General features: G+C 43.3%; 1 protein-coding gene and 1 non-coding gene across 9 annotated transcripts in view; one reads left to right on the top strand and one right to left on the bottom strand.

The window, feature by feature from the left end:
* Window positions 1-25756, top strand: part of LOC147021186 (uncharacterized) — a 53558-nt gene that overhangs the window by 8478 nt on the left and 19324 nt on the right. For 2 of the 8 annotated variants that reach the window (XM_085893673.1, XM_085893675.1), the window contains 3 exons: window positions 7846-7976; window positions 10749-11181; window positions 14229-14303. In XM_085893673.1, the coding sequence (XP_085749799.1) occupies window positions 7947-7976; window positions 10749-11181; window positions 14229-14303 (538 nt within the window). In that variant the 5' untranslated portion in view covers window positions 7846-7946. Of the gene's footprint in view, window positions 1-6157; window positions 7069-7845; window positions 7991-10748; window positions 11182-14228; window positions 14304-25756 lie in introns of those variants that run through there. The other 6 variants (XM_085893674.1, XM_085893671.1, XM_085893670.1 and 3 more) reach the window with 6 other exon arrangements.
* On the bottom strand, window positions 17899-18063 carry LOC147021187 (U1 spliceosomal RNA). The gene has a single exon (XR_015061385.1). It is a non-coding gene; the product is annotated as a U1 spliceosomal RNA (small nuclear RNA).

Raw genomic sequence — 25756 nt, forward strand, 5'->3', positions numbered from 1 at the left:
TTGATTCTCTGCATCAGAGAAAACCCTCGTTCAGCTTCAGCAGTGCTGCTGGGAATGACCATGTAGATGCGTAACAAGGCCAGCATGTTCTTCAAGGTTTGAACATCTTGACTTTTGTTCATTACAAGGAATAGTGACCACATTCTGAAGGTCATCCTGTATGTCGGCTGATGCAGAATGCTCACAGTGAGCATGAGTTCAGTCATTTCATTTCTCAAAGTTGCCAGAGAACCATCATATCCTTTCTTGTCCAGCAAGGAACCATAATGTCCTTGAAGAACCTCAAGCTCCTCATCTCCATAAGTGGAATATTCTGTTTTGTCCACTGGCCAGCGTTTGGGTTCAAACAGATGGCTGAATGACTTCAGCACACTCTTATTCCGGAGGGCCATACTTTCAAACCTTCTGTCAATTTCCTGTTTGATTGACTCCAGTAGTTTTGCTCCATCAGAAACTACCTTTGAGATGGGAGAACCAATATCCCTTCTTGTATTTGCTGTGTGAAGTGGAATCCCTTTCCACTCTGTGCCTCCAGACGTATGCTTCTCCAAGGTAGATTTTGCTACATTTTTCAACATTGATGGCATCAAGTGCCATTGTAGTTTGCTCGAGCTTCAAGATAGCATCCTCCAGTGATGTCTTGTTGTCTTGGAGTAGACAACTCAAGGCCTGAATGTGGTGATACATGATTTCCAGGAGCTTTATGAACAGCACAAAGCGCACAGATGTCAGCATGTTATGCAAGCCTTTTGCTCTTGCAGCTTGATCAACGCTGCCCTGTTTGAGCTGTGACAAATGGGTGACAATGGCTGCCCAATTACTGATGAGCACAATAACAGCTCTGTGCCTATGTGCCACCCATCTAGTTCCCAGAATGTTAGTAGGTTTTAACACTTTTGTTCCAAGTGCTTCACCAGTAGTCTGGAGACAAACCCAATTTTGGGGGAGTAATGATAGACCTTGTAGAGCTCTTGAAGTGTTGTCTATGTCTGTTACGTATTTCACTCCCTTGGCTGCATCACGTATAGCAAGATCCAAACGATGAGCAGTGCATGAATTCCAATTAAGTGAGGAACTTCCTCCTGCACTTGTTTCACCATTCCATTCAGCCTGCCAGTCATGACTGATGCACCATCAACAGTTCAGCTAACAAGTCTGTCTCTCCAGTCTGGACAGTTTCCATCATCTTCAATACTATTAATAACAGCCTGCTTGATACTCGTGGCATCACCACCAGCAAGTTTCTTGATTGCCAAAAACTTTGTCACAGGCTCACAAGTTTCATTCAGTGTTCTTGCATAAACCACTTCTTGTTCATTAAAGGGGCTGTCACACCTTGACGTTTTAGCCAGCATATGGCAAGGTATCAAAATGTATGTAAAACGCTGGCGTACGCTGAACTATTGATGTTTTTTTTTAATTTTTGGTCGTATTCATAACTTGTTGGACGTATGCATAACGTATTAGTAACGTACACAGAACGTTTCAATCACACATAGATAACTTATACCAACGAATGCTGAGCGTGTTGTCGGCGTTCACAACCTATGCCCAATGATAGTCTAACTTATGCATAGCGCGTGGCAGCGTATCGCCGACGATCACGTGGCGTAGGCTATTCATAGGCTGCAGCTCGACGATTCAAATCATAACTGCACGAGACATCGAAGTGTCAAGCCGCTGTCACACCTTGACGTTTTAGCCAGCGTATGCCGACGTATGAAAAAATTGCCGAATCGTGCTGGCACACGTCGAATACGTTATGGGGAAGTTTTGTATACGTCAAGAGCATGCTGAAGCACGCTGGTATACGTCGTAGTACGCTGGCATAGGTCGTCATACGCAGAGTACGTCTAAATTTTCAGCATGTTGAAAATTTCTCGACGTACTCGGTGTATGACACACGTTCCGCATACGCTGGCCATAAGTTGTAGGCATGTTACGTGACCGTTGACACACGTCGACACACGTTCCTTGTAAGGTACTCATAAGTCAAAACACGTCAAGGTAATGGTTAGCGTCAGTGTTCCAGACTCCCTGTTTTTTTTTTTTATTTTTTTTTTTTTTCTCTCTTCGGTGTGACGGTCATGTTGACACTTCTATTTCTATTGCGGTTATGATTTAAATCGTTGAGCGGCAGCCTTTTAATTATATTATATTATAACCGCACTAGAAATCGAAGTGTCAACATCACCGTCATACTGAAGAAAAAAAAAAAACAGGGAGTCTGGAACACTGACGCTAACCATTACCTTGACATGTTTCGACTTATGAGTAACTTACAAGTAACGTGTGTCAACGATCGCGTAACGTGCCTACAACTTATGGCCAGCGTTATGCGGAACGTGTGAGTCATCCGCCGGCGTACGCCGTAAAATTTCAAGCATGCAAAAATTTGAGGACAACCACAAAGTACAATGATTAAAGCCAGCGTACTACGACCTATGGCAGTGTTTTTCAGCGTGCTCTTAACGTATACAAAACTTACCCATAACGTATTCGACGTGTGCCAGCGTTTTAGAAAAAAAAATCACAAGTCGGCATACGCTGGCTAAATCGTCAAGGTGTGACAGCGCCTTAACCCCAGAATCTGATGATGAATCATTCAGTATACTGAAGAAGTCATTCCTCTTCAACATCTCTGCAATTTCATTTTGTAGGACTTCCGCAATATATTCAATGAAGTATTTACACTGTTTTTCATTGGCATAGTTGCTGCACAGGTTGGCTTTAAAGTTTTTGTCTTGCAATGCCAACAGGGGCTGAAAATGGGACAGTGGAAGTTCCTGTCGAGCTAAATATAAAGCTGTAACAAACTGGAATTTTCTTTTCTCCAACTCCTTTTCATCCATTTTCCTGAATCCCTTCCCAATTGGAGTCTTAAATGGGGCAGCCCTCTTAGCGAAGTAAGCTTCACATGCCTTTTAGTGATTTGCTGCCTTTTTATGTGCCAGAACACTTGTATAGCGCAGTGTGCTGCAACCCAGAATGAAACTGCTTCCAGTGGTTCCACCACGTTTAGTCATACTGCAACCTCCACTTTGATTTTGATAAAGCTCAATGCAGTACTCACATGTCATGATTTTAATTTGTTCATCATATTTCAGCTACTGTCTTTCTGACCCATCAGGGTAGATGTACCAGCTTTTTTGAAAGTGATATTCCTTAGCCTCCTTGTCAGATTTGGCTTTCTTTGGAGGGAAGTTTTTGTAGAGGAGTCACTTGACCCAGAAACAATGTCACTTTCAGGTATGCCTGTGTTCATGGTAGGGGAACCAGTTCCAACAGAATCATTTTGAACCTCACAAGCACCATCAGCTTCTACAGATGGACTTGTGTGTTTATCATGTTCAGTGATAGATTGGCCACTTTTTTTTGATGTTGCAGAGCACTTGAACTTGTATGCAAATAAACTTGCTTGCTTGACTTTCTTCGGAGGCATTTTGGGCAGTGTTCACTTGAAAATGAGTGAGAAGATTACTTTCAAGTCACTACATACAAAATGCAACTAAACGAATGATGAAAAAGTTTGCCTTTCCACAAAAAGTTAAATAAATATTAATAAATGGGAAAATATTGAAGATATCCAAGCATAGAGTTAACACGGCAAAAAATATTTTATAGCTTGTGATACTAAATTTTATTACAATAATATTTTTCTGTTTTTAATTGGAATGCACCAAAAATTCTTCCATTAATTTTATTCCAAGACGTATTCAAAAATAAAATCTGAGCAATGTTTCAGGTGAATATTAACAAAAATCCCAATATAAATATTGGCTAATGCCTCCTATTAACCCCATTATAAAACTTTATGAAATTCTCAAATGATTCCATCTTTTATCGTCTAAGGCCTCAATTGGGATAACAATATCATTTGTACTTTCACAGGAACATTGTTTAACAAAAGAAACTTACTTGGAAAGTATTTGTAGCCCATTTACAGCTGTATTTTACAGAGTATTCAAGCCCAAATCATGTTTTGGTTTGCTTCAGAAAGCATGGCCAGGATGTAGGTGGCGCTGCAGGCTGCACTTCCTCCTTGGTTCAAGTGTCATTTTTCAACAAATATGTATGTAATTTAACCAAAATCTTATCAGTAGTCTGTCTCAAATCATTATTGAGACATAATCTACAATATATTTGAAGCGAATGTTGCTTAAATTGCTTAGATTTGAAGTAAATTAGTGAGCTATTTCTGTATGTAAAGTCCCCTGTGATTGGTCGACCTGAGTCAGTTTGACCAATCAGAGCTCCTGGTGCATAGTGGTTAGGCAGGACATGGGAGGGAGGTTTAAAATGGCTTCAGAGCTTTACTTGCACATAGTGCAAGTGAATCAAAGGTATTACTTGCACTTACTTAATTTTACTTGCACTGTGCAACCACTTAAACATGAGTTTATTTCACTGAGTTGAGAGGGGTACCCACACCCAGCCAACTGGTATGATGACAATTGAAGTCACCACATATGAGAAAGAGAGAGTTGGGATGAGAGGATAGAAGTTGGTCCATGTTTTTGGAGAGTGAGATATAATTGGAGTCATCACTGTTTGGTGGATGGTACAACACACATATGAACATGAGATTGGAGTGGAGGGGAAGCTGGAGCCAGAGGTATTCCTGGGGGTGTGGGAGAGAGAGGGTAGTGCATTATGAGTGAGTAATAGAGTATTTGATGAAGAGAGCAACTCCGTCACCAGGACGAGGCTCAGATCTGTCATACCGTGGGAGGGAGTAACCAGGGAAAGATACTAGGGAGTCAGAGATGTTTTGAAGGAGGAAAGTTTCTGTAAAGCAGATTATGACTGGTTTGTCAGTGCCAACCTGTATTTTTTCAGTAACACATTTTGTAATCTGGTTTGTCAGTAACACATGCCGGGTGTTGGTTTAACGGCTAGAGGGGTGGGCTTGGCATCTGAGGGTCCTAAGTTCAAATCCTACTCAACTGTTAAATTAATACCAGGTGGGGTTGACTCTGCTTGTCATCCTTCCAAGGTCAGCAAAATGAGTGCCAGCATGCTGGTATTCTGTGTCGGAGTGGTGACCCATCCAGAATTGTGTCCAAGAGCCAAGGAGACTGCTTCGGCAGCACCAACGCTCTGCACAGAGTATGGTCCCAATGGATGGATGGATGGATGGACCCTGTATGGAAAGATCTGTCAGGTTTGAATGAAGGCCCGGATGTTTGAGGTCCACACTGTTAAGGAAGGAAGATGGAGGAGTAGAGGTTTTGGGTACAGGAGAGGAGAGGGGGAGAGTAGGATGAGGGAGGAGGGGGGTGGAGGTAAGAAAAGTTGTTGAAACAGTATGGGGGGTTGCAGAAGATCTTAGGGAGAGGGCCAGATGAGGAGGAGAAAAGGCTCAGTGGTGATGTGTTGAGGTACATTGGGGAGTAATAAGAGAGGGGGTAGAGGGCAGTTGAAGATTGGAGGAGGTGGAGTGAGGAGATGGAAGAGAGGGTGGGGGAAGGAGGCAGCTTTGTGGATGTGATGGGGGGGGCAACTTTGGGAAGGGGGTGAGGGGGAAGATTGTAGTGAGAGGGGAGAGTTGAAGGAGAAGGGTGAGGGGGGAATTTTTGAGAAAGGTGAGGGGGAAGAGTGTGAAGGTTGCTTTGAGAGGGAGGGAGACGATGAGAGCAGGCACGGCTAAGTTGCAGGAGGCTGATTGGAAAGGTGAGGAGAGGGTGTAGAGGTGATCCAAACAATTGAAGTCACCACATATGAGGAAGAGAGAGTTGGGATGAGAGGATAGAAGTTGGTCCATGTTTTTGGAAAGATAGAAGTTCGTCCATATAATCAATCTGCTGGAATGTGGCCATTAATAAGAATTGTAGTCTCAGTCGATCACTGCATCAGTTGCTAATTACTAAATATTAATTGATTCATCTTTATAACTAATTTGATTAGAACTTGCATTCAAATGTAATATTCTGTGTCTCTTTTTAATAAGGCCTTATTTTGGACTGGAGCAAAAGGAGATTGGGACCACACTCTGTGCAGAGCATTGATGCTGCTTAAGCAGTCTCCTTGGCGATTTGGGCCCAATCCTGGATGGGTCGCCACTCCGACACAGTATACCAGCATGCTGACACTCATTTTGCCGACCTCGGAAGGATGACAGGCAGAGTCAACCCCACCTGGTATTAATTCAACAGCTGAGCGGGATTTGAACTCAGGACCCTCGGATCCAAAGCCCAACATCCTAACCATTAAGCCAACACCAGGCATATAATGATAGCTTGACACATTATCTGTCCAGAATTGCCCTGCTCGCAGTTAGTCTGTTATTCGAGACCCCTGCCCGCTTTACTATTGTCTGCCTGCGCAGTTTGTTGTTTCTGACCGGGTCGATAAGAAGCGCTCTCTGGGTTTTCTCCCCTGTCTCGACAAATCTGTAAAATCCTTCACATGACTCCAGCCGGCCCAGCCGAGGTTAGATGTGGGTCATTGTGACCCGACTCTCCTCCATTCCTGTTAGGTTTATTTGTGAGAAGGTTCACATGTACCGTCTTGCACACGGTGCACTCTGGTCACAGATACCCACACCTTCTCCTTTCTTTTAATGCTCCAGCCAATCAGGCATCGGCACACCACTGAAGTCTTCATTGGTGAACACACGACTGAAGAATTTGTGTATTGATGTGAACGACCAGGACAGAGAGAGATCGAGGGTTAGTGTGACGACCAGACAAATAAATGTTTCAGTTCAGTGGTACAAATGATGTCACGTCCGGTAATCACCCTAACCCGGAAGGTAAACCGGAACGGAATCCTATAAGTAAAACCCACAACTTTAAATCGGGTAAAGGATACCAACTTGCTGGACGTTAAAGGGATTGTGTGTACCTGCAACCTTCATGTCCGTCAATAATTGAACAGAAACTGAACGAAAGGTAATTACAACTACTATGGTGGAGATCAGTGATTTTAAGGACAATAAAAGTGATTACGAGAAGGAGGAAGAAGAATGAATGGACGATGAATAACTTCCGGTTTGATCTTCCTGTAAACCTTGAACCGGAACTCAAACGCAGGTCCTCGTGGTCAGGGCGGAACTGATCAGAAGAGGTATTTTCGGAATTCTTATTTAACATTGAGAAAGATCTGTGAAACGTTAATTTAAATATAAAATAATTTTCTGTTCCTTGATGACGGCAATGAAGGAAAGTCAAAGGAGTTTTGTTGAATGTTTGTTGAGGTGTTTGTTGATTTAATGAGGTGATTTTAACTCGTTTTGTTTTATTCACCACATTGTTTTATATCACATCGTCACTAAACTTCCCACAACAAGGATGAAACCTCATTCTTCCTTTAAACTACAAAACTACCAGAAACCTTTTATAATTAACTTGTACATCCAATTTGATATCTACATGAGGAGGTGTAACAAGGGTACGAGGTACGATTACTTACTTTACCTGTTCCTTGGGATATTTAACATTCATAACCTGAATGGAGATCAAAATCCTGATTCATAATCCAAAAACTCATAAACATCGTGTGGGTCTAAAATGTAACATTCCTCGTTAACCTTCCACCGACATTCCATCTCAGGTAAATTGGACTCCACAGGGAAATTATTCAAGAATTCTAGAAGTTAGAGGGAAAGTGATTCACTCACCCTCCCTCTCCCCCCCCCTTGTCGCCCCGCCCCTTCCGCCCTGCACCGCTCTGCTCTTTTCAGGATAGTATGTCTCCAATTTAAGCACAAATCTAGTTTCTAAGATGATGGTATAGGATGTGTTGGACCTGGAAATTTAACTTCCAGGAAAATGTAAATTCATGATTCATCTGAGAGAATTGAAGTAAAAGTAAATTGAGATCGTTGTTGGTTCTTTTCTCCAGATGTGGGTTTCAGAAGGTGGAACGGAGCCCTCCAGTTGTGTGTACATAATTGGTGTATCATCACTTCAATATGTGTGAAGAACCACCACTGAGCTGTGGATATGTGTTGTTGCGGACCCAGGGTCACAGTGGTACGATGGTTAGGGTATCCCCAGTTCTCTCTAGTAAATCGAGGCCGATGTACACAAATAAGAGCTCATGGCGGCTACACTTTTGATGGGTTATAAGCATTCTATTTAAGATGGGACAGACGGACAGCATGAGCCTATTATTATATGGAGATGGTGGGACCAGGGCTGGATTTAGGGGCAGGTGACCCAGGCAACCACCTGGGGTGCCAGCTTTTGGTGAGCCTGTCACAAAGATATAACAGGGTATTAACAAGGAAATTTGGCATGTGAGGAGGCAATTGAGATTTGGTCTATCATGTCTGTGCTACACCGACACTTTTTTGTTTTTGTTTTTTGCACGTACAGCCACACACATACGGCCACGCACGTACCGCCACGCATATGCGGGCACACGAGAGCAAAGGAACGGCCTGTGTGGTTGTTGTTTCTGGCACGCGGTTTCAAGTTTATTTATTTTTATTTTTTGCATGTATGGCCACGCACGTAAGGGCACGCACTATTATTAAATAAATCCGTCAAGCTAACGACTCGATCACCACAAACAATTTAATAACGACTCAATTTAATAATTTCCAATTTAAAATTGTTGGCCGGGAAAACGGGGGTGGGCGTGGACGTGGGCTGTTTTGGGATGAAGAATACACATCAACCACACACTATCCCTCAAAAAGACCCTCATAACCCCTTCACCACTGTCTTCCCTCACTACTTCTCACCACTGCCAACTCTCACTGCCCCTCACCACTGCCTACTCTCACTGCCCCCTCACCACTGCCAACTCTCACTGTCCCCTCACCACTGCTTACTCTCACTGCCCCATCACCACTGCCGACTCTCACTGCCCCATCACCACTGCCGACTCTCACTGCCCCCTCACCACTGCCTACTCTCACTGCCCCCTCACCACTGCATACTCTCACTGCCCCCTCACCACTGCCAACTCTCACTGCTCCCTCACCACTGCCAACTCTCACTGCCCCCTCACCACTGCCTACTCTCACTGCCCCCTCACCACTGCCTACTCTCACTGCCCCCTCACCACTGCGTACTCTCACTGCCTCTTCACCACTGCCTACTCTCACTGTGCCTCACCACTGCCTACTCACACTGCCCCTCACCATTGCCTACTCACACTTCCCCCTCACCATTGCCTACTCACACTGCCCCCTCACCATTGCCTACTATCACTACTCCCTCACCACTGCCTGCTCTCACCACCTCATACCCCCTCACCACTGCCTGCACTCGCTTCCCCCTCACAAGGTATTCACATGTTGAATAATTAGAGAGGAGGCTCCGAAGATGACTCTTACTTGGGCCATCATTTCATCTCGTACCTGCCCTGGGTGGGGGCAGTTGCAGAATAGAAGCATTGTAGCTCATACTGCATGAAGAGAAGTTCATTCATTAATTCATTCATTGGAAGCATGCGCCACAGTGTGTTGCTGCGTCCACTTTCCACTGGTACTCCAGTGGCCTCTATATGGCCATCCCCCAGGCAAATGCCCAGCTCATCCCCATCACTTAGCCTAGGGATAGGACATTCCAGACACCCATGAAAAGGGATGCCTCAGATTAACCCGAGGAGACTCATATGGTGGATGACACCTCAGCACCACCACAACACATACACTGCAGTGTTTTGTGGTGCCCAGAGTACAAATACTGCCACCAACCTCCTAGGAAAGGTAACCAACTGCAGGAGGACATCCGCAGATGCAGTTGGCACCAGGTATGGATGGCCGTTAGCTCACAAGGAGCTCCTCCGCCCTTTTGCTAGGTTTTGTATTTAATGCTGCTGGGTGTCCATGAAAGGGAAATGAGGAAGAAGAAAAGGAATGAGGTTCTTCCCAGCCATGCCTTTTTTGATTGCTTTGTCCTTATTTTGTACAATAGTGGGGCAACTTAGCACAACAATTGTGCATTTTGTGAGGAAAGCACCAAATTTGGCACACGAGTAGCCTATCATATTATGAACAGATTTGGATATTGGGCCATCTCAAAATTTTTGATGGCAGTGGAAAATGGCTGCCACAGCCATCAGAGGCTGAATTTGAGATGGCCCAATATCCAAATCTGTTCATAATATGTTAGGCTCCTATTGTGCCAAATTTGGTGCTTTCCTTGCAAAATGCACAATTGTTATGCTTTATTTAGCTAAGTTGCCCCACTACAACCATGGTGTTGATGTTGATGCATTATCTTTTTGTCTATGGACATTACTTATATGCTTATTAATGAAACAATAATGAGAGAGCAAGGCAGCGGAGTTGAGGTGAGGGGGCACTTTCATTTTTGGTTCTTTAATTTTGTTTGCAGTGGCTGCTGCTTGCATCATTGCTGTGCTGATGATGTCGTGCCCCCTGTAAATTCGAGAATAAATTTTGAATTTGGCCAGTGTGCCAGTGATAGCTCACCTACTCTTCGAGAATGATGCCATGGTATCTTCAATGTCCACCAACTAATGCTGTGAGAGGGGATGTCCAGTTGAACGGACATCCGAGAGACGGCACATCCGAAAGACGGCACACGTATTGATCCCTTTCCCTATCTGTGAAAAAACACGGTGACAGTTTAAAGCCATGTCGGGATTCATACACATGCTAGACAACTCGAGGGCAAGCGTGCCTACCTCAGGGCCATCCTGACAGCCCACATGGGGTGTACAAACTGGCAGAAAAACCCCGCATTGGTTGGATAAAATACAGTGTAAAGAAAAAAGTAACATGTATTACCTTTCCTTTGTTAACATAAGCATTGTCTTCCTGGCAGGTCATTGGTGAAATGGACAACTTCTTGGAATGGCTCCAATCACAAGGTCTGAGAGTAGAAACAGCCCAAGCAGTGATCAATATACTTGGAATTGAGAATCGGAAGGTTCTTCAAGCTTGTACAGACTACGATTCATTGCGAACAGAGCTCCTCTCTCTCGCCAAAGAGAAATTTAAATTTGCAATGTATGCTGACTTCTGTAAATTTGTGAAATCTTTTTTGAAGCCGCAGGTTGTCCAGCTTGCAGGCTCTTCTCTGTTGGGAAGTTTATTCGTCAACTTGGAGAATGTTATTCGCGAACTTTCCAGTTTCTGCCAAAAGTTTATTGGATTCCAAAATGTGCAGCTGGAAAATGTTCCTGGTTTTCGGGGAATCTGTTTCAGTGATGTCTGCAACCTCCATAATCAGGATGATGGATTAACACCTAAGTCTGGTATGTCACTATTTTATACACTCTGGCATGTCAAGAAATTCCTTGATGTTGAACCATTAATATGTGTTTGTTTTTTCGTTCTAACTTATGGAATCTCCTTTGGAACAATTTTGTGTTGTCAAAGACGTTTAAATTCATGATATCATGACAAAGTCAATGTTTTTTCTTCCAACTCACATTAAATTCCAAAGTATTCCATGTTTAACAGTACATTTAAATTCTCCACACGCAGGAAGTAGTTTGTTTACTCCTCATATTGGCATGGACAGTGTGAGGGACATCCCATTGGAGAAAAGAATCTGTTAAACACAGAATATCTTGGCTGTAAGTTGCAGCCAGGGTTGAGAGATCTGTGAGGATGGAGCAGAGGCCTCAGATGTTTGAGGTGCATTCAGTGAGGGACAGCGGAGAAGGTTTTGGGTGGGTTGTCATGGCAGTTTTGGCCATGTTAAGGCAGAAAAATCTTTAGCTCAGTTTAAGCAGTTTTTTATTTGTAAATACTTGACAAACTCATGCACGAGGAAGACAAACTCATGCCCTATGAGCCTGGAGCAGTATCACAGGCAAAACTTAACTTTAACATCGGGTATAGCGCATATATATATATATATATATATATATATATATATATATATATATATATATATATATATATATTTATATATACATATATATATATATATATATATATATATATGTGTGTGTGTGTGTGTGTGTGTGTGTGTGTGTGTGTGTGTGTGTGTGTGTGTGTGTGTGTGATCTCACCAGGATGTGTTTAACACTTCAAAGGAAATTAATTGAACAAAGAGGGCCTTTGGAGAAACAACAGGTGGAAGTTTGTAAGGTTTTAAATCACAAACATAGGATGAAAACAGTCTGTTATTGGAGTCGGCTCCAGATTGCCCCGGTGAGGGGGGGTATAATTTGTAATTCCTAGCTGGCCTTCTGGCAAGAGATATGGCTTTACAAGGTTTTACAACCACAGCGGAATGTATATTATACTTCCCCACTTGCTTTTCCAGCATATATTTATGAAATTATTTCTCAAAGCACTAACTAAAGCTGATTGGCATTTTACCTCATTATAAATTCAATTAACAATTCAGTTTCCCACAATTCCCCAGTTTTGTTCATGCAGAACAACACAAGGTTTGTTCTTTCAGGACAAAGCTACAAAAATTTAAACTTGTTGGCTCGCGGCAGGCCCGTTTCCACTGCATCACTCAGACATGTGCTCTGTGAGCGGTCGACACCCAAGCAAGTGGATGCAACTCTCGGTGGCCATCACATTTCCACGCTGTCTCGTTCCACAGAGTTTGAACGCTGAGGCGATTTCGAAGAAACTAATCCTGTGCACATCAAATGTGTACATCCAATCGGCAATCGCCTTTTTCAATTATACCAATCAGCTTTAATGCCACTCAAATTATTTTCCTCTTCAGTTTTTAATATATCTTTATTGTCCCACATCCCTTCATCACAATCATCCATCTTTTTGGGTTACTTAGCAACAATTATTGACTTCTTTCAAAAGGGGTTTCATCAGTCCCAAGGGCACAAGTGTCTGCACTTTCATATCTTCCATAAAATCCCACCGACACGGTGTCTCGATTTGATTTAAAACGAGGTTCTTCATTTTCTGGGTTTTCTGGATCTTCTGGATCTTCATGGTCGCCATAAGTTGCTAAGAGATGGTCGGTCCAGGAAAACTTCATGCGCCACCATCGTTGTCACTGTGGAAAATTTTCTCACACACACACCGATTATTGCTCTTATGCATGCTATGATGACAACAACAGTGACAAATATCATGCATCCAACTAACAGTGCATGGAGTATCCATATTCCCCATCCACCAAACATCTTTTCCAACCATGACCCGAAGTTGCATCCCTTTTTATCCCCCGCCGCTTGGCGGAAGGGGGATATTGTTGTCACCCGGGTCGTCCGTCCGTCCCGCTGGCTGGCTGGGCGTCAACATTTATAGCTGTGAGTGCCATAACTCATAAACTGTTCACCATATCGATTTGAAATTTGGGTTACACATGTACCACCTGAAAAGGAAGAAGTCTATTGATTTTGGGCATGGCCAGATCCAAGAGGGCCGACTGGGGTGTCCATCTTGAAAAAAAATGTTTATTCGCCATATCGATTTGAAATTTGGGTAACACATGTACCACCTGAAAATGAAGAACCCTATTGATTTTGGGCGTGACCGGATCCAAGATGGCCGACTGGGGCGGCCATTTTGAAAAAAATGTTTTTTGTAATAAATGGAAACGCTTATCTGATTTCAATTATTTTTCAATAGCGGGGGATTCCCCATCTCTGATGGTTTATTTACAATCATATTTGGCACCTTCTGCTTTAATCTTCCCACCCAGATCGTCAATCTCCTCTGAGTTATCATGGATGTAGGTGCAACATTCCGACCCTACAACTGCACATGTGCCTCCCTTTGCAGCCAATAAAACATCAAAGGTGATATGATTCTGCATAGCTACTGTCCGCATGGCAACCATTTCAGCATTTACTTTGGTAAAAACCCTCAGCAGTTTCATTCGCAAGCTTTTCTAAAGAGGCTGTCATGTTAATGATTTCTCTAGCAGCTTTCCCAACATCATAAAAAGGAAACGCTATCATGAAGAATCTTTCAGTTTCTGAAATAGATATTTTTTTGTTTATTCTGTGGCACGAAAGGTGATTGGTCAAGATTATGGATTTGGGGTATTACATATCCTAAATAACAAGATCCCGTCCATCCGACTGGTAACCACGAATGTGCCCGATGCCCACATATGAAATATGCACCATTTAATATTGTCTGTGGTTCCACGACGTTATCCATTCATATCCTTATATCTATCCTGTTCCAGTAGTTCGTCCCTCAATGGTTACTTTTTCTTCCCCATGTTCGGCATAATATTGGCACGTTGAGTTACCCAAGTAAGGTCCATTTACTTTCCTGCATCCCAGACAAACTGTTCCTATTTCTCCATTTATCACCTTAAAATGCGGTGGATATTTCTCCATTTCTTCCCCCTTAGACGGTGAGGCAAAATGTGTCCAATACCAAGGCGAGTGGTCATGTCTTTCCCATCTGCAGTCTCTTTTGAATCTTCGTAAGTAAGCTCTATTGCAACGAGATGTCTGTGTCCATGATTTCTTACCTTCGCACTCGACAGCTGTGTGGTGATGTGGATTTTTCCTCCACCCCGTTGTGATCATTGAAGGATTTTCCCTGGTTGATTGTGGAATCCTATTTAACTTCAGACAGAGTTTAACGTTTGTCCGATTTGGTTATAAAATCCTGCATAAAACCCATTGACACTGATAACCGATGTCCACACAAGTCCTTCCTTGTGAAACAATTTATTTTCTAATTATCCACCATACACTTCTCACCCTCGTACAATGAATATAAGAATCCCCATTGATTGCAAGATTATTTGGTTCTATTTCATTTATTCTTACTTTTAGTTAATAGTTAGACCAACCCGATTCAATTCACTTCCACATTACATCAGAGAGTTTTATTCTAACTTGGTACTTGGTCAGTTCCAAGGCGTTCAAGCCACTGAGATTCTATACTTCCTCAGGTACTTGTACTGAAACAATTTTACATTTCAAAGCATTTTATACTTTCATGGGAGAGTGGTGGGGGCTATCAACCCAGACTGCAGATGTGTCCTTTTAGGCGAGAAGCCACTACGTACATTTCGAGGCAAAGGTTCGCTGTTATCAGCTCAGGTCACACCGCTCCAGACCAAGACATTTATCAACATTTAGGGCAAAAGTCTCTTGGCCAGAAAGGATAGCCAATTCAACTTATAGCATAAAACTTACATTTCTATACCTCCATTTGTTACAATTTAGAATACATTAATATCAATTTTTCCCCCACACTCCCCCTTTTTTTTTGAAGGAAAATTTGAATAATTTTTCTTACACATGATTACCATGTCCCGTTCATGAAGGAGAAAAGATTTCCATTATTCAAGTTCAATCAACAATGGCAGCGAGTGCTCATATCAGAAAATGAGTGAGTTTCCATTTAATTTATGGCCTGTTCATCAGCATGTGTCACACATTGAAAACATGTTACCCGAAGTCAGAAGATAAACTGGTCAGGGTGTGGATAGAGCAGCACCCAATGGGAAACACAATCGAAGCACACCTTGAGCTGAGGAGAAGGTAGATGTGGGCAAGTACAAGCTTGGGCCAGACACTGGGTTGAAGGAGACAAAAAGGACTCGAGAGGTGAACAGAGATCCAGCCTCAACAGAGCCTGGGGTCTCGCAGCAGCAGTCCGTGCAATCGGGCCTGATTTCACCAAGCAAGCTGTGCACGTAAGATGCAGTCGCTTTGCAGCATGAGCCCCCACTCGCACCATTGAACACATGTTGTAAACGACTCGCAGTGTGGAACTCCAGGCCTGTCGTACATTGAAGCAACCACAGCAAGTTCATGATGTATTTGCAGAGCGGCAATCGAGAGTGTGGCTGAGAACATTCCTCCACGCAGGCACCACACAACGCCGACGTTAAGACTTTGCTCAACCCTCTCCTCAGTGGGTTTTTCTTTTTTCACATTTCCTTCATCTTATCTCCTCAGGAAGGGGTACAGCTTCATGATCACGTGTTGAATGCCCAATCACCAAAATCTGGGTTCTCTCATCGTCCAATCTTTTTTGTGGAAGTTCTTTCCACGCTTCATTTAGACAAAATCGTACATTTGCATAGTTTAACTGTGTTCAACACTCCGAAACATACAAAACCAAAGTTAACATCGAGTAAACATTATGGGCTCATGTATTTCCACAAGACTGACAAAGGTTCTTCCAAAGCATTCAACTTGCATTATCAATATTTTATCTCTTTCCTTATTATTTCCCTAAATGACAACTAAAATATACAGAAATCTCAGTTGTATGTGTACTCAAACATTCATCTCATTTGCTATTTCCATGTGAAGGCAAACGGTCTTTATCAGGGTTCCAATTTGCGATCAATAATTATTTTCACAAAAATATTCCATCATTTTTCCCAAAATATGAAAGTAATCTATTTCTTCAAGAACCGAATCCAATTCGATTTTGCGCAGTTACTATTTTAACATTCACATCTGCTAAACAATTTACAGTTTCATTCACAAATAGTTCCAGAGCAACTGCCATTTTTTTATGATCTTGATTTAATTCTCAGTAACTTTTCCTTATCCTCAATTAACAGATTAACAGGGTTTTTTTTTGAATGAGCTTAGTCTGAAAGTAACTAACACAGTTACCGCACAACCTTCATTTGAGAGTTCCACTCCGTTCGGCATCCTGGCATCGAGTTGCTGAGCTGTAGAGCGTCCTTGGCTGCAGAGCGTAAAATATCTCAAAAATAATGTTTAACCAATCTCTTAAACAACTTTTTGTCTCGACAATAAAATATTTTCTTTTAAAATCCATAAATCAAAATTAAATCTTCAGCGTCTATCCAATTAAATCATGAATTTACCTTGACTGAATCAATCAAAGGGTTAAATGGGTTGTTTGCCATTGCCTTCCCAGCACAAGTTCAGGCAACATTAACATTTACAGAGGAATAAAACGGCACGCCTATTTCAACGTCCATCCGAGGGCATCATCGATTATCTGTGAATCGCCCCACGTGCTAAACATCATCAAATCAATTTTAAAATCATTCCAAATCACGTTTCTACATTTAAATCAAAATCTTCGAAACATTTCTGACACGTCCTCAGAGCTTGCCCAGCACTTAAACCTGCTGGATTGTGTAATTACAAATCATCACAATGCCAGCGAGAGCTCAACTCCCAAGACTTCACATTCCGAATATATCCCACATTCACAATTGTTATTTCAATTTATCCAAAATCCCTATGGTTTTTAAATAAAACTTCAACACTTTTCCCAAAATGGACTTCACTTTAAACAGATTCAGTAGAGAGGGTGCGCCACAAACACCAAGTAACAAGGAACAGGAAGTTCTCTCCACATCCGGTGGGAAGAAAAAGAAAAACTCTGACAGGCAAAACCCACAGTTTAGCATTACTCTGTCATGGCTTCAACACACACACTAACGAGCATTGCATCTCATAGACTCGCGTGTGATCACGTGACAAATACCAATCACATTTCTATATCATTTTAAAGTCATTGCCAACGGCATACACACTTCGACACAATATCCCCCATCCTCTTGAATCTGCATATGAATCGAATTTCACACTTAAAGCTAAGACTCAAACACAGACTCAGTGGAGAGACATTCCGCCCCCCACAGATCCAGTGGAGGGGGCGAGCTGCACTGTTGCAGCTTGCGACCTTTGCGTGGAAATATGAATGTCCATCTCTTCACGCTTTATTTGTTGCAATATTATTATTTCTAACAAGACATTCATGATTCACATCCTCCAGCAGTCTTTAATTTCCCAGCGAGCTCACAATCGCTTCCAATTCAGACCCCCATTTAATTGAATTCACACACACAACTGTGACCTTCCTTCGCGTTGTCAGCACCAAACCACGAACATCCAGGCTGTTTTATTTCGACTCTCTGCCTGATATTTCTTCCTTAGTTGTTAAAAATATCGTCAAAATCCCAACAGAACATGTTTCATTGCAGTGAATATTGGACTCGCACAAGTTTCGTTTTTTACTCTCAGCAACACATGCATCTCAATGCAAATCACCAGTCACACACCCAGCCAGTCTATCATCTCCTGCATCCTACAAATTTCACGGTCGACTTTCCCACATTTGGGGAAATCGCAGGGGTCAACCCTTCTCCCCTGTAGTGCAATGGGTAGGCCTCGCCCTGAGAATACCGCCATAACTAACTGATCGCGGTATCTCTCCTATCAGGTAAGTATCATCTGACTCCTCTTCTTCTCCAGCATTTTTCTAAAACAACTACAGTACTTATCGTTTACTTTAAAACGGACTCTCTCCGCCAGATCCTCTTCTTTCTATCAATAAAATTATCTGACAATGAACTTTTCTTTGTTCGAAATGCGTTACCTGCTGAGAGCGCTCTCCTTTACCTTCGCTCAAGCACTTGTCATTCCTCCAGGCACTGCCTCCGGCAGATGAAACACCTCTGGTCACGAGCACAGTTCACGTAGAGGCTTGGCTTTATCAACCATAATATGCACTGGCTCCGCATCTTTTATTCTCTCTGCTTCATTTGGGTGTGTAGTCCACAATTTATTGGGCACCTGTGCCAACAGATCCTCTTTCTCCACCATCGACAACATTTCTCTAAATGGTAGCTTATTTATCCACTGCAAAACGTCCACAGAATCCACAAGAGGTTGTTCCCATACATCCCCTTCATTCCCTTCCATGCGATACAAATTTCGGCCCCGTACCTGACAGTATTTATGTCTCGACAAACCCTTCAATCGCGTAATCAGCAGCACAATCTCCTTAGCTCTGTGTCCTTTTGCGACAATCAATGTAATGTGTGGCATTATATTTGTTGGTACATCAAGTCACATTGTTGTTGTGTCGGTCTCACTTCCAATCAAATTCCCTATTTCCCCATACCATGTATGCAAATCCGTGGGGTAAGGATGAACAACTTCACAAACTACACGGCACTCTCGGCACGGCCCAGATGTCAACTCGGCTCATCAAAAGTGTTCCCCAACACCAGGCAACCCCTCCCCTCGAACATATGTGCAGTCTCCCCGCCCGGTTCAGTTGCGCATGAATTATTTCCACAGCCCACAGCCGTCACACACAGAAAAATGCTTTTCTTCCTTGTGAGTAATTCAAATCATTATAAGCACATTCATATTAACTCAATCCTCATTCAAACATGTCATGGTAACCATGGTGACTAGATACCCCTTGACTCATGGTTCATAAAGTTGTTATGTACACAACTGGAGTTGCTCCTTTCCTGACTACTATCCGGAATGCAATGGCAAACCACCTTGTGTAATCCTTGCACTGAGGTATTCATACTCCAGTGTTGTCATCGGTTGCCATGGTTTTCATATGGTATCCTCACCTGCTGGCATTTGCTTATACGCACACGCTCACCTCTGTGTATCTGCCTGCAACCATTCACATAATGAGCAAACTGTACCTGTATGCTCTAACATGTGGTGCCCTCTGCCACATCGACATGGTTGGCTCACTTCGTGACATGTTCCAAATCCATAACACTTACCATCAACTTTTGAATCTTTCTACTCCGGTGTCAACCAGCACACGAGGTATCTACCAAACACAAACTAGCAAGCCATTGCTGGGATGCCACTCTATTCACATTGATACCATAACAGCTTTGTTATGCTCAAAGAATTGTCGTTTTTATATGTTGATCCCAGTGCACTTGTAACCAACAGATAAGAATCGAGCAAGACCCTTTAGCTTCCATATTTTACTTCTTTGACAGTAATTTTCTTCATCAATTTTACAATTTTGTCTGCAACCAATTTCTCCCAAACAGGTCAGACACAGGTGCTGCTCCCCACCCCCGCTCCACTCTCTCTCCCCACCAGGCAAACACACAATCAGCCTGTGTTCAGAGGCCAGGTGACCTTGTGAATTCCTTTACTTCACAGCAGGGCATCCTCCCCCCAACCCACTTCAACACAATCTCTCCATTTCAGATGCAAATTCACCTTTGTAAACCCTCAAAACCAAACCAAAACCATATATTCTCTCTAAACAGGATCCTACAATCCAACTATCCTTCCACTACAACCAGCATGACGACCCCACACCGAAGCAAAAGCGGGCATGCCCATCCAACTCTGTCTCAAAGCCGTCTCACCTGGGTTTGATTCCCAACCCAGTATTCCATATGTATTACATAAGGAAACTCCACCTCTCAATATTGAAGCAAATATGTTCAACAAAAGAGTCATCGGGCAACTCAAACATCCTGACAGATGCATGGGAGATAAGACATTTGGTGTGCATTCCAAACTCGTGATTGATCATTTCACAGCTTTCCTTCTTCAGGTCTATCGGAAAATGATTGCACTTAGAGTACCTTCATCCAATCACACCATTTGTTCAGGTTCTGTACCAATTCCGGTCTGCATTTATCAAACATACATCGTCTACATGTCTCTTCACTGTCCTCACTTGCCTCATCTTCATGCCTGCCTTGACTGCCAATTTGCTCTGCACTCGAGCCTCGTGTAGATTTACAAAATCATTATTCTCTAACGCTTGCAACAAAAACACAACTGTATATACAGGGTTTTCCCTGGGTTTTAAAATGATTTGGGTAAAACTGCCAACATGTATAATTTTGAGCGGCCCGCGGCGGGCACAACAAGTGGGCGCGGGGGAGCGGAGGGTGCGAGAGCGGGGTCTCCCCCTTTCGCTGTTGGGGAGCGAGGGGTCTGTGGGTTCTCCCCCAGGATTTTTAGCAATTTTAGATGCTCGTAGGTGCATTCTGGGACATTCTGAGCATGCAAGTAGAGACACAAATTAGTATCTTGGCATCATCAATTTTGTAAAAAAAATTCTCACTCACAACATATCTTATATTTAGCATGTATGTATCTTCACCATAAATATTTAAGATCTTTGTTCTGGTTGTAACACCCATCAATGATCTTTTTAATATCTCAACTTACATTCCATTAACCATGCATGTGATTTCATGAAAGAATGTATGATATATCCAAACAAAATTGCTTGTCTGATCAATATTTCCAAGAAATAAATTTGAATTGAATATCCTCTGTACTTGTGTGAGGCACTCAGTGTACCGATCTACAATATAACTATGACATGGATATTAGAAGTTGACAACAAACGCTGGTGTACAGTGTGTATTCAGTATATTTACATCTCTCCAGCCTGAAGCTAACTCTGCCTTTAACAGTTATCAAAAGGGAACACACTTTCAGCATAATAAATCAAATTGCATAAAAGTAGTTCAACATAAAAGTAGTTACCAGATGAACAAAAATAGTACATCGACAAGTTACAATAGATGAGTGAATAAATGGGTAAATATTCCACTAGCATCATTAGTTCAACCATCACCATCACCTCCACCATCACCATCCCTCCTATCCCATCACCACACCACCACCACCACCACCAATCACTTCCCCCACACCCATCACCACCACCTCTCCCACTCCATCACTATCCCCACCATCACCTACCACCACCAACCATCACTCCCCCCACACCCATCACCACCATTATTTCAACCATCACCACCACCTCCACCATCACCATCCCTCCTATCCCATCACCACACCACCACCACCACCACCACCTATCACTTCCCCCACACCCATCACCACCACCTCTCCCACTCCATCACTATCCCCACCAACCATCACTTCCCCCACACCCATCACCACCACCTCTCCCACTCCATCGCTACCCCCACCATCACCCACCACCAACCATCACTTCCCCCAAACCCATCACCACCACCTCTCCCACTCCATCTCTACCTCCACCACCACTTCCCCCACACCCATCATCACTGGAAATCAAGGTTTGTGATGATAGAAGGTTGTATTGTTGTAGATTTTTGCCCGTTCAGCGTGCGGACCGCCTTTAGCCCAATTGCGGCCGCACGCGCCCACCGAGCGTGGCAATCTAGTCACAGCTTCCGGACCAACGCCGAAACCAGCTACGGGTGTTTTTAACGCACCATAAACCAGCCAACTCTTCTGTCCACGCGCTACAGGGTCGATCGCCGAATTGTCGATGCACCTAATTATTCACATGGACAGAAATGCTGGGAGTTTATACCTCGACCGTACCTGCACGAAAATGAGCCGCTTAAGCAGCTCGTTCCGTATGCGATTGCCGAGCGGTTTTATATCGCCAAGTCCCGTCGGGCCAGATGTACGTTTTATCGGCTTATAATCAAGCACCTAATATTCCGAACGCAATTATGGCAGTCAATGTAGGAAGGGACGCAACGAGCAGGTGACATTCAAAAATGGGGACATGTATTCGTACAGGCACGTTAGCAGTCAATGGGGGAATGGGGGCAGGACACGATCAAAAAGCCTACAGCCGATGTCTACTTATTATGTACAAGCACGGACTTGCTCATAATTCTACTGAGAGGCAAGGCGCCACAGATTTTCATACAAAAACCCAAGAAAGAAATAACAGGCTCCTAAGCCTTTATTATTGTTCAGAGCAGGGATGACCGAAGGGGCTCCGAGAGACCGAGCGGACTACCTGGCCACCCTCGTGGTGACTCGCTGGGTCCTGGTTCGGGTTGGCGACCCTTGGTGTCTCCGTCTCGCTGGCTCATTGCCAACGCTGCAGCGGCTTCGAATGGCGGCTTGGTGGGTCAAGGGCCTTGCGACGCGCCCGACTCTCCACTGCCGTCTGGCTGCGCTCCAAGGCTTCTCCCACGAGCTACTGCTCCAGCGATCTCGACCCACCAACCCCATGACGACACTCCACTTCCTCCAACTCTCAACCGGCTCTCTCTCCCACGCGCCCTCTTCCGGCGAGCGAACGCGGCTTTTTTAATCGCCCCCAAGGGGAGGTGCCGTGGTGGGCTTTTTCCACCCGAAATCAACGCCCTCCTTCTCTTCACCTTTGAACCCTCATTCAGGCGGGATCCGCCCCGATCGAAGGCGAACGTGGTCGATGAATTGCTCTGGTTGTTGTTATTGTCAATGTTGTTAAAATAAAAGATAGAGACAGAACAACGGTTAACTGAAGATGCACAGCTCGGCACATGAATAATTCCCGTTATACATGGGTGGGGAAATCTAACCTGGAACACACACTTATCGACATAACTGATCTTCGGGGAACCTGAATGGTGATCTGTGAATTTCCACAACCGTAACAGTATATACATGTGGACAATGTTGTTAAGTCATTTAAGCGGCCAGAAATGGGTGTTTAGGCAGTTGGGCGGCCAGAAATTGACTTAGGCGGCCACCCAAGTGAGCCCTATGGATGGAAAACACTGATATATGTTCGACACATACATACCCACATGTACTGAACCGTTGTCCACCAACTATTTCAGACACTTTCAGAACATTGACCCAATATAAACACCTCACATTAAATCACTTTGGTTCCATGCGTGATAATTTATTTTCTTTTCTATTCGGTGGAATCTCAATATTTTGGTTCACTCTGCCCGCAACTTCAGTATCACGTCTTATGAAGTACTCGACCTAAAGGTCTCATTCATATACTCGGCATTTGACCCGCAAAGAGCGGGCGCATCACCACCTGATCCTTTTCGATGACGGTTCCCTATAGCCATACTTTTAAATCACTCCGATCACTCGTCAGCACTCCTCTTATTTACACCGACTTCTTCAAACCCCTTGGACCCCAGCTCTTGCAACCTTGGTACAAAATACACTCATTACTCACCGTTGTGGCAATACCTGCACCTTTCCGCCATCCATGTGACTTGGCGACCTAATCTCCTACACAGTGCCCCTTTAATGCCGTTTCCCAACTCGGCAGTTCAACAACTCTGCACAACGTCTCTGCCATCCAGCATGTGACTATAGTGGAGCAGCAGGGGCCACCAAAAGAGGGAGATACCCACACCAGCAGTACCACATTTTCTAATGTGGTTATTATTGACCACCTACTATCCCTGTAGTTTAGGTGGGGATTTATCCCCGATAATCCGTTAATTCCAGCCGGGACGTCCTGGGAAGGCCTGCTCGGCTGCATCCAAGCCGCAAAGGTAGGTAGCAGAGTGGTGGTCGGTAGGTGTAATTTTACCACTATCGGTAGAGTGAATCCGGTTCAGCCAGGCGTTCCGAGGGCGTGGATCCCGACAATCAAGTTAATGGTCATTTGCCATGAGTATTGAATAATACCATTTTCAGGTATTTTTAGACATCTTGGACAAAATGTGATGAAAACATGATTTACCTTTAAGAAAATAGAATATATTGTATATGAATAATTGCAGCAGACCCAAGAGAAACTTTTTAATGCTTAATATTTTATACTTTTATATTATACATGTGCTGAGTGATGCTAAAAGTATTTGAAAAATGAGAAAATTTGGATTTTGGGGAAAAATTTATAATAAAATTGGTTCTGCACTTACAGTTATCAGCCACATTTATTTTTTTTTTGTTATCGCATGTTATAGCCTATTGTCTTAGGATCAGTTTGATGTATATCAAGGTATTGTAACATGAAAATTATAAAAACTATAGCCGTTTTAGTAAATGTTGCCAAATTCAGGGGTCAACGACCTTAATTGACCTATTTCTCAGAATGCCACCATTTCCCAGACTGGCATCATTGGTTTACATGTACAGGGATAGTAGATGGTCAATAATAACCACATTAGAAAATGTGGTACTGCTGGTGTGGGTATCTCACAAAATAAGCCTCTTTTCTGGCCCCTGCTGCTCCACGACTAAAGGCGCTGTCACACCTTAACGTTTTAGCCAGCAATGGCAACGTATAAAAATGTATGTAAAACGTTGGTGTACGCTGAAGTTTTGAGTTTTTTTTTTAAGTTTTGGTCGTATTCATAACGTGTTGGTCGTATGCATAACATATTAGTAACGGGCACAGAACGTTTCGTTGTCTTATAGATAACTTATACCAACGAATGCTTAGCCTGTTGTCGGCGTTCACAACCTATGCCCAACGATAGTTTAACTTAGGCATAGCGCGCTGCACGTATCGCCGACGAACTCGTGGCGTTCTCTGTTAAGCTGCCGCACGCCAATTTAAATCATAAATAAATAGCCAGTTTATGCGGACCTATGAAAAATGTGTATAAAACGCTGGCACACGTCGAATACGGTATGGGTAAGTTGTGTATACGTTAAGAGCACGCTGAAAAACGATGAAGTACGCTGTCATATTCCATGGTACGTCTAGTACGTCGTGAAATTTCGAGCATGCTGAAAATTTTACGACGTACTCGACGTATGGCTCACAAGTTCTGCATACGCTGGCATAAGTTCTCGGCATGCTCCGCGATCGTTGTCACACGTCGGACACATGTTACTTGAAAGTTACTCATAAGTCGAAACACGTCGAGGTAATGTTTAGCATACCTGAAACTTAATTTTTAACCTATGAGTAACGTGCTTTGAACCTATGAGTAGCGTGCTTTGAACCTATGTGTAACGTATCTCAAACGCACATTGGCATATGTAGACGAATTTGATTGACGTCTTCCGGACGACCACAGAACTTACTGAACGTGTTTCTAACTTACACCTACTGTATAATGGTGATTTGGCAGCGTTTAGGGGAATTGGTATATACAAATGGGCTTCACAAGAGGAACCCGTCAGTGTTCCAGACTCCATGTTGAGTAGATGTCAATGTCAGTAGTAGTAGTATTAGGTGAGCGTGTCAGTAGTAGTAGTAGTAGTAGTAGTAGTAGGTCCATGTCAGTAGTAGTAGGTGAGCGTGATTGGGAGGGTGTGGGTGATGATGGATCCTCGTTGCGTCCACGGATAGGAGACTACTTTGCACCATTGTTTGATGTTCTTTTCGGCGAATTTTTTTTTCTCATTCCCACGATGAACTATTTTTTTTGTTTCAGTTTTTAAAGTATTCAAAACGACTTGGACAAATGCCTAATGT

This window comes from Eptatretus burgeri, chromosome 8 (genome assembly GCF_056783735.1).
Source record: "Eptatretus burgeri isolate ZD-2024b chromosome 8, Ebu_testis_v1, whole genome shotgun sequence".
In the NCBI taxonomy this organism is placed as follows: Eukaryota; Metazoa; Chordata; class Myxini; order Myxiniformes; family Myxinidae; genus Eptatretus; species Eptatretus burgeri.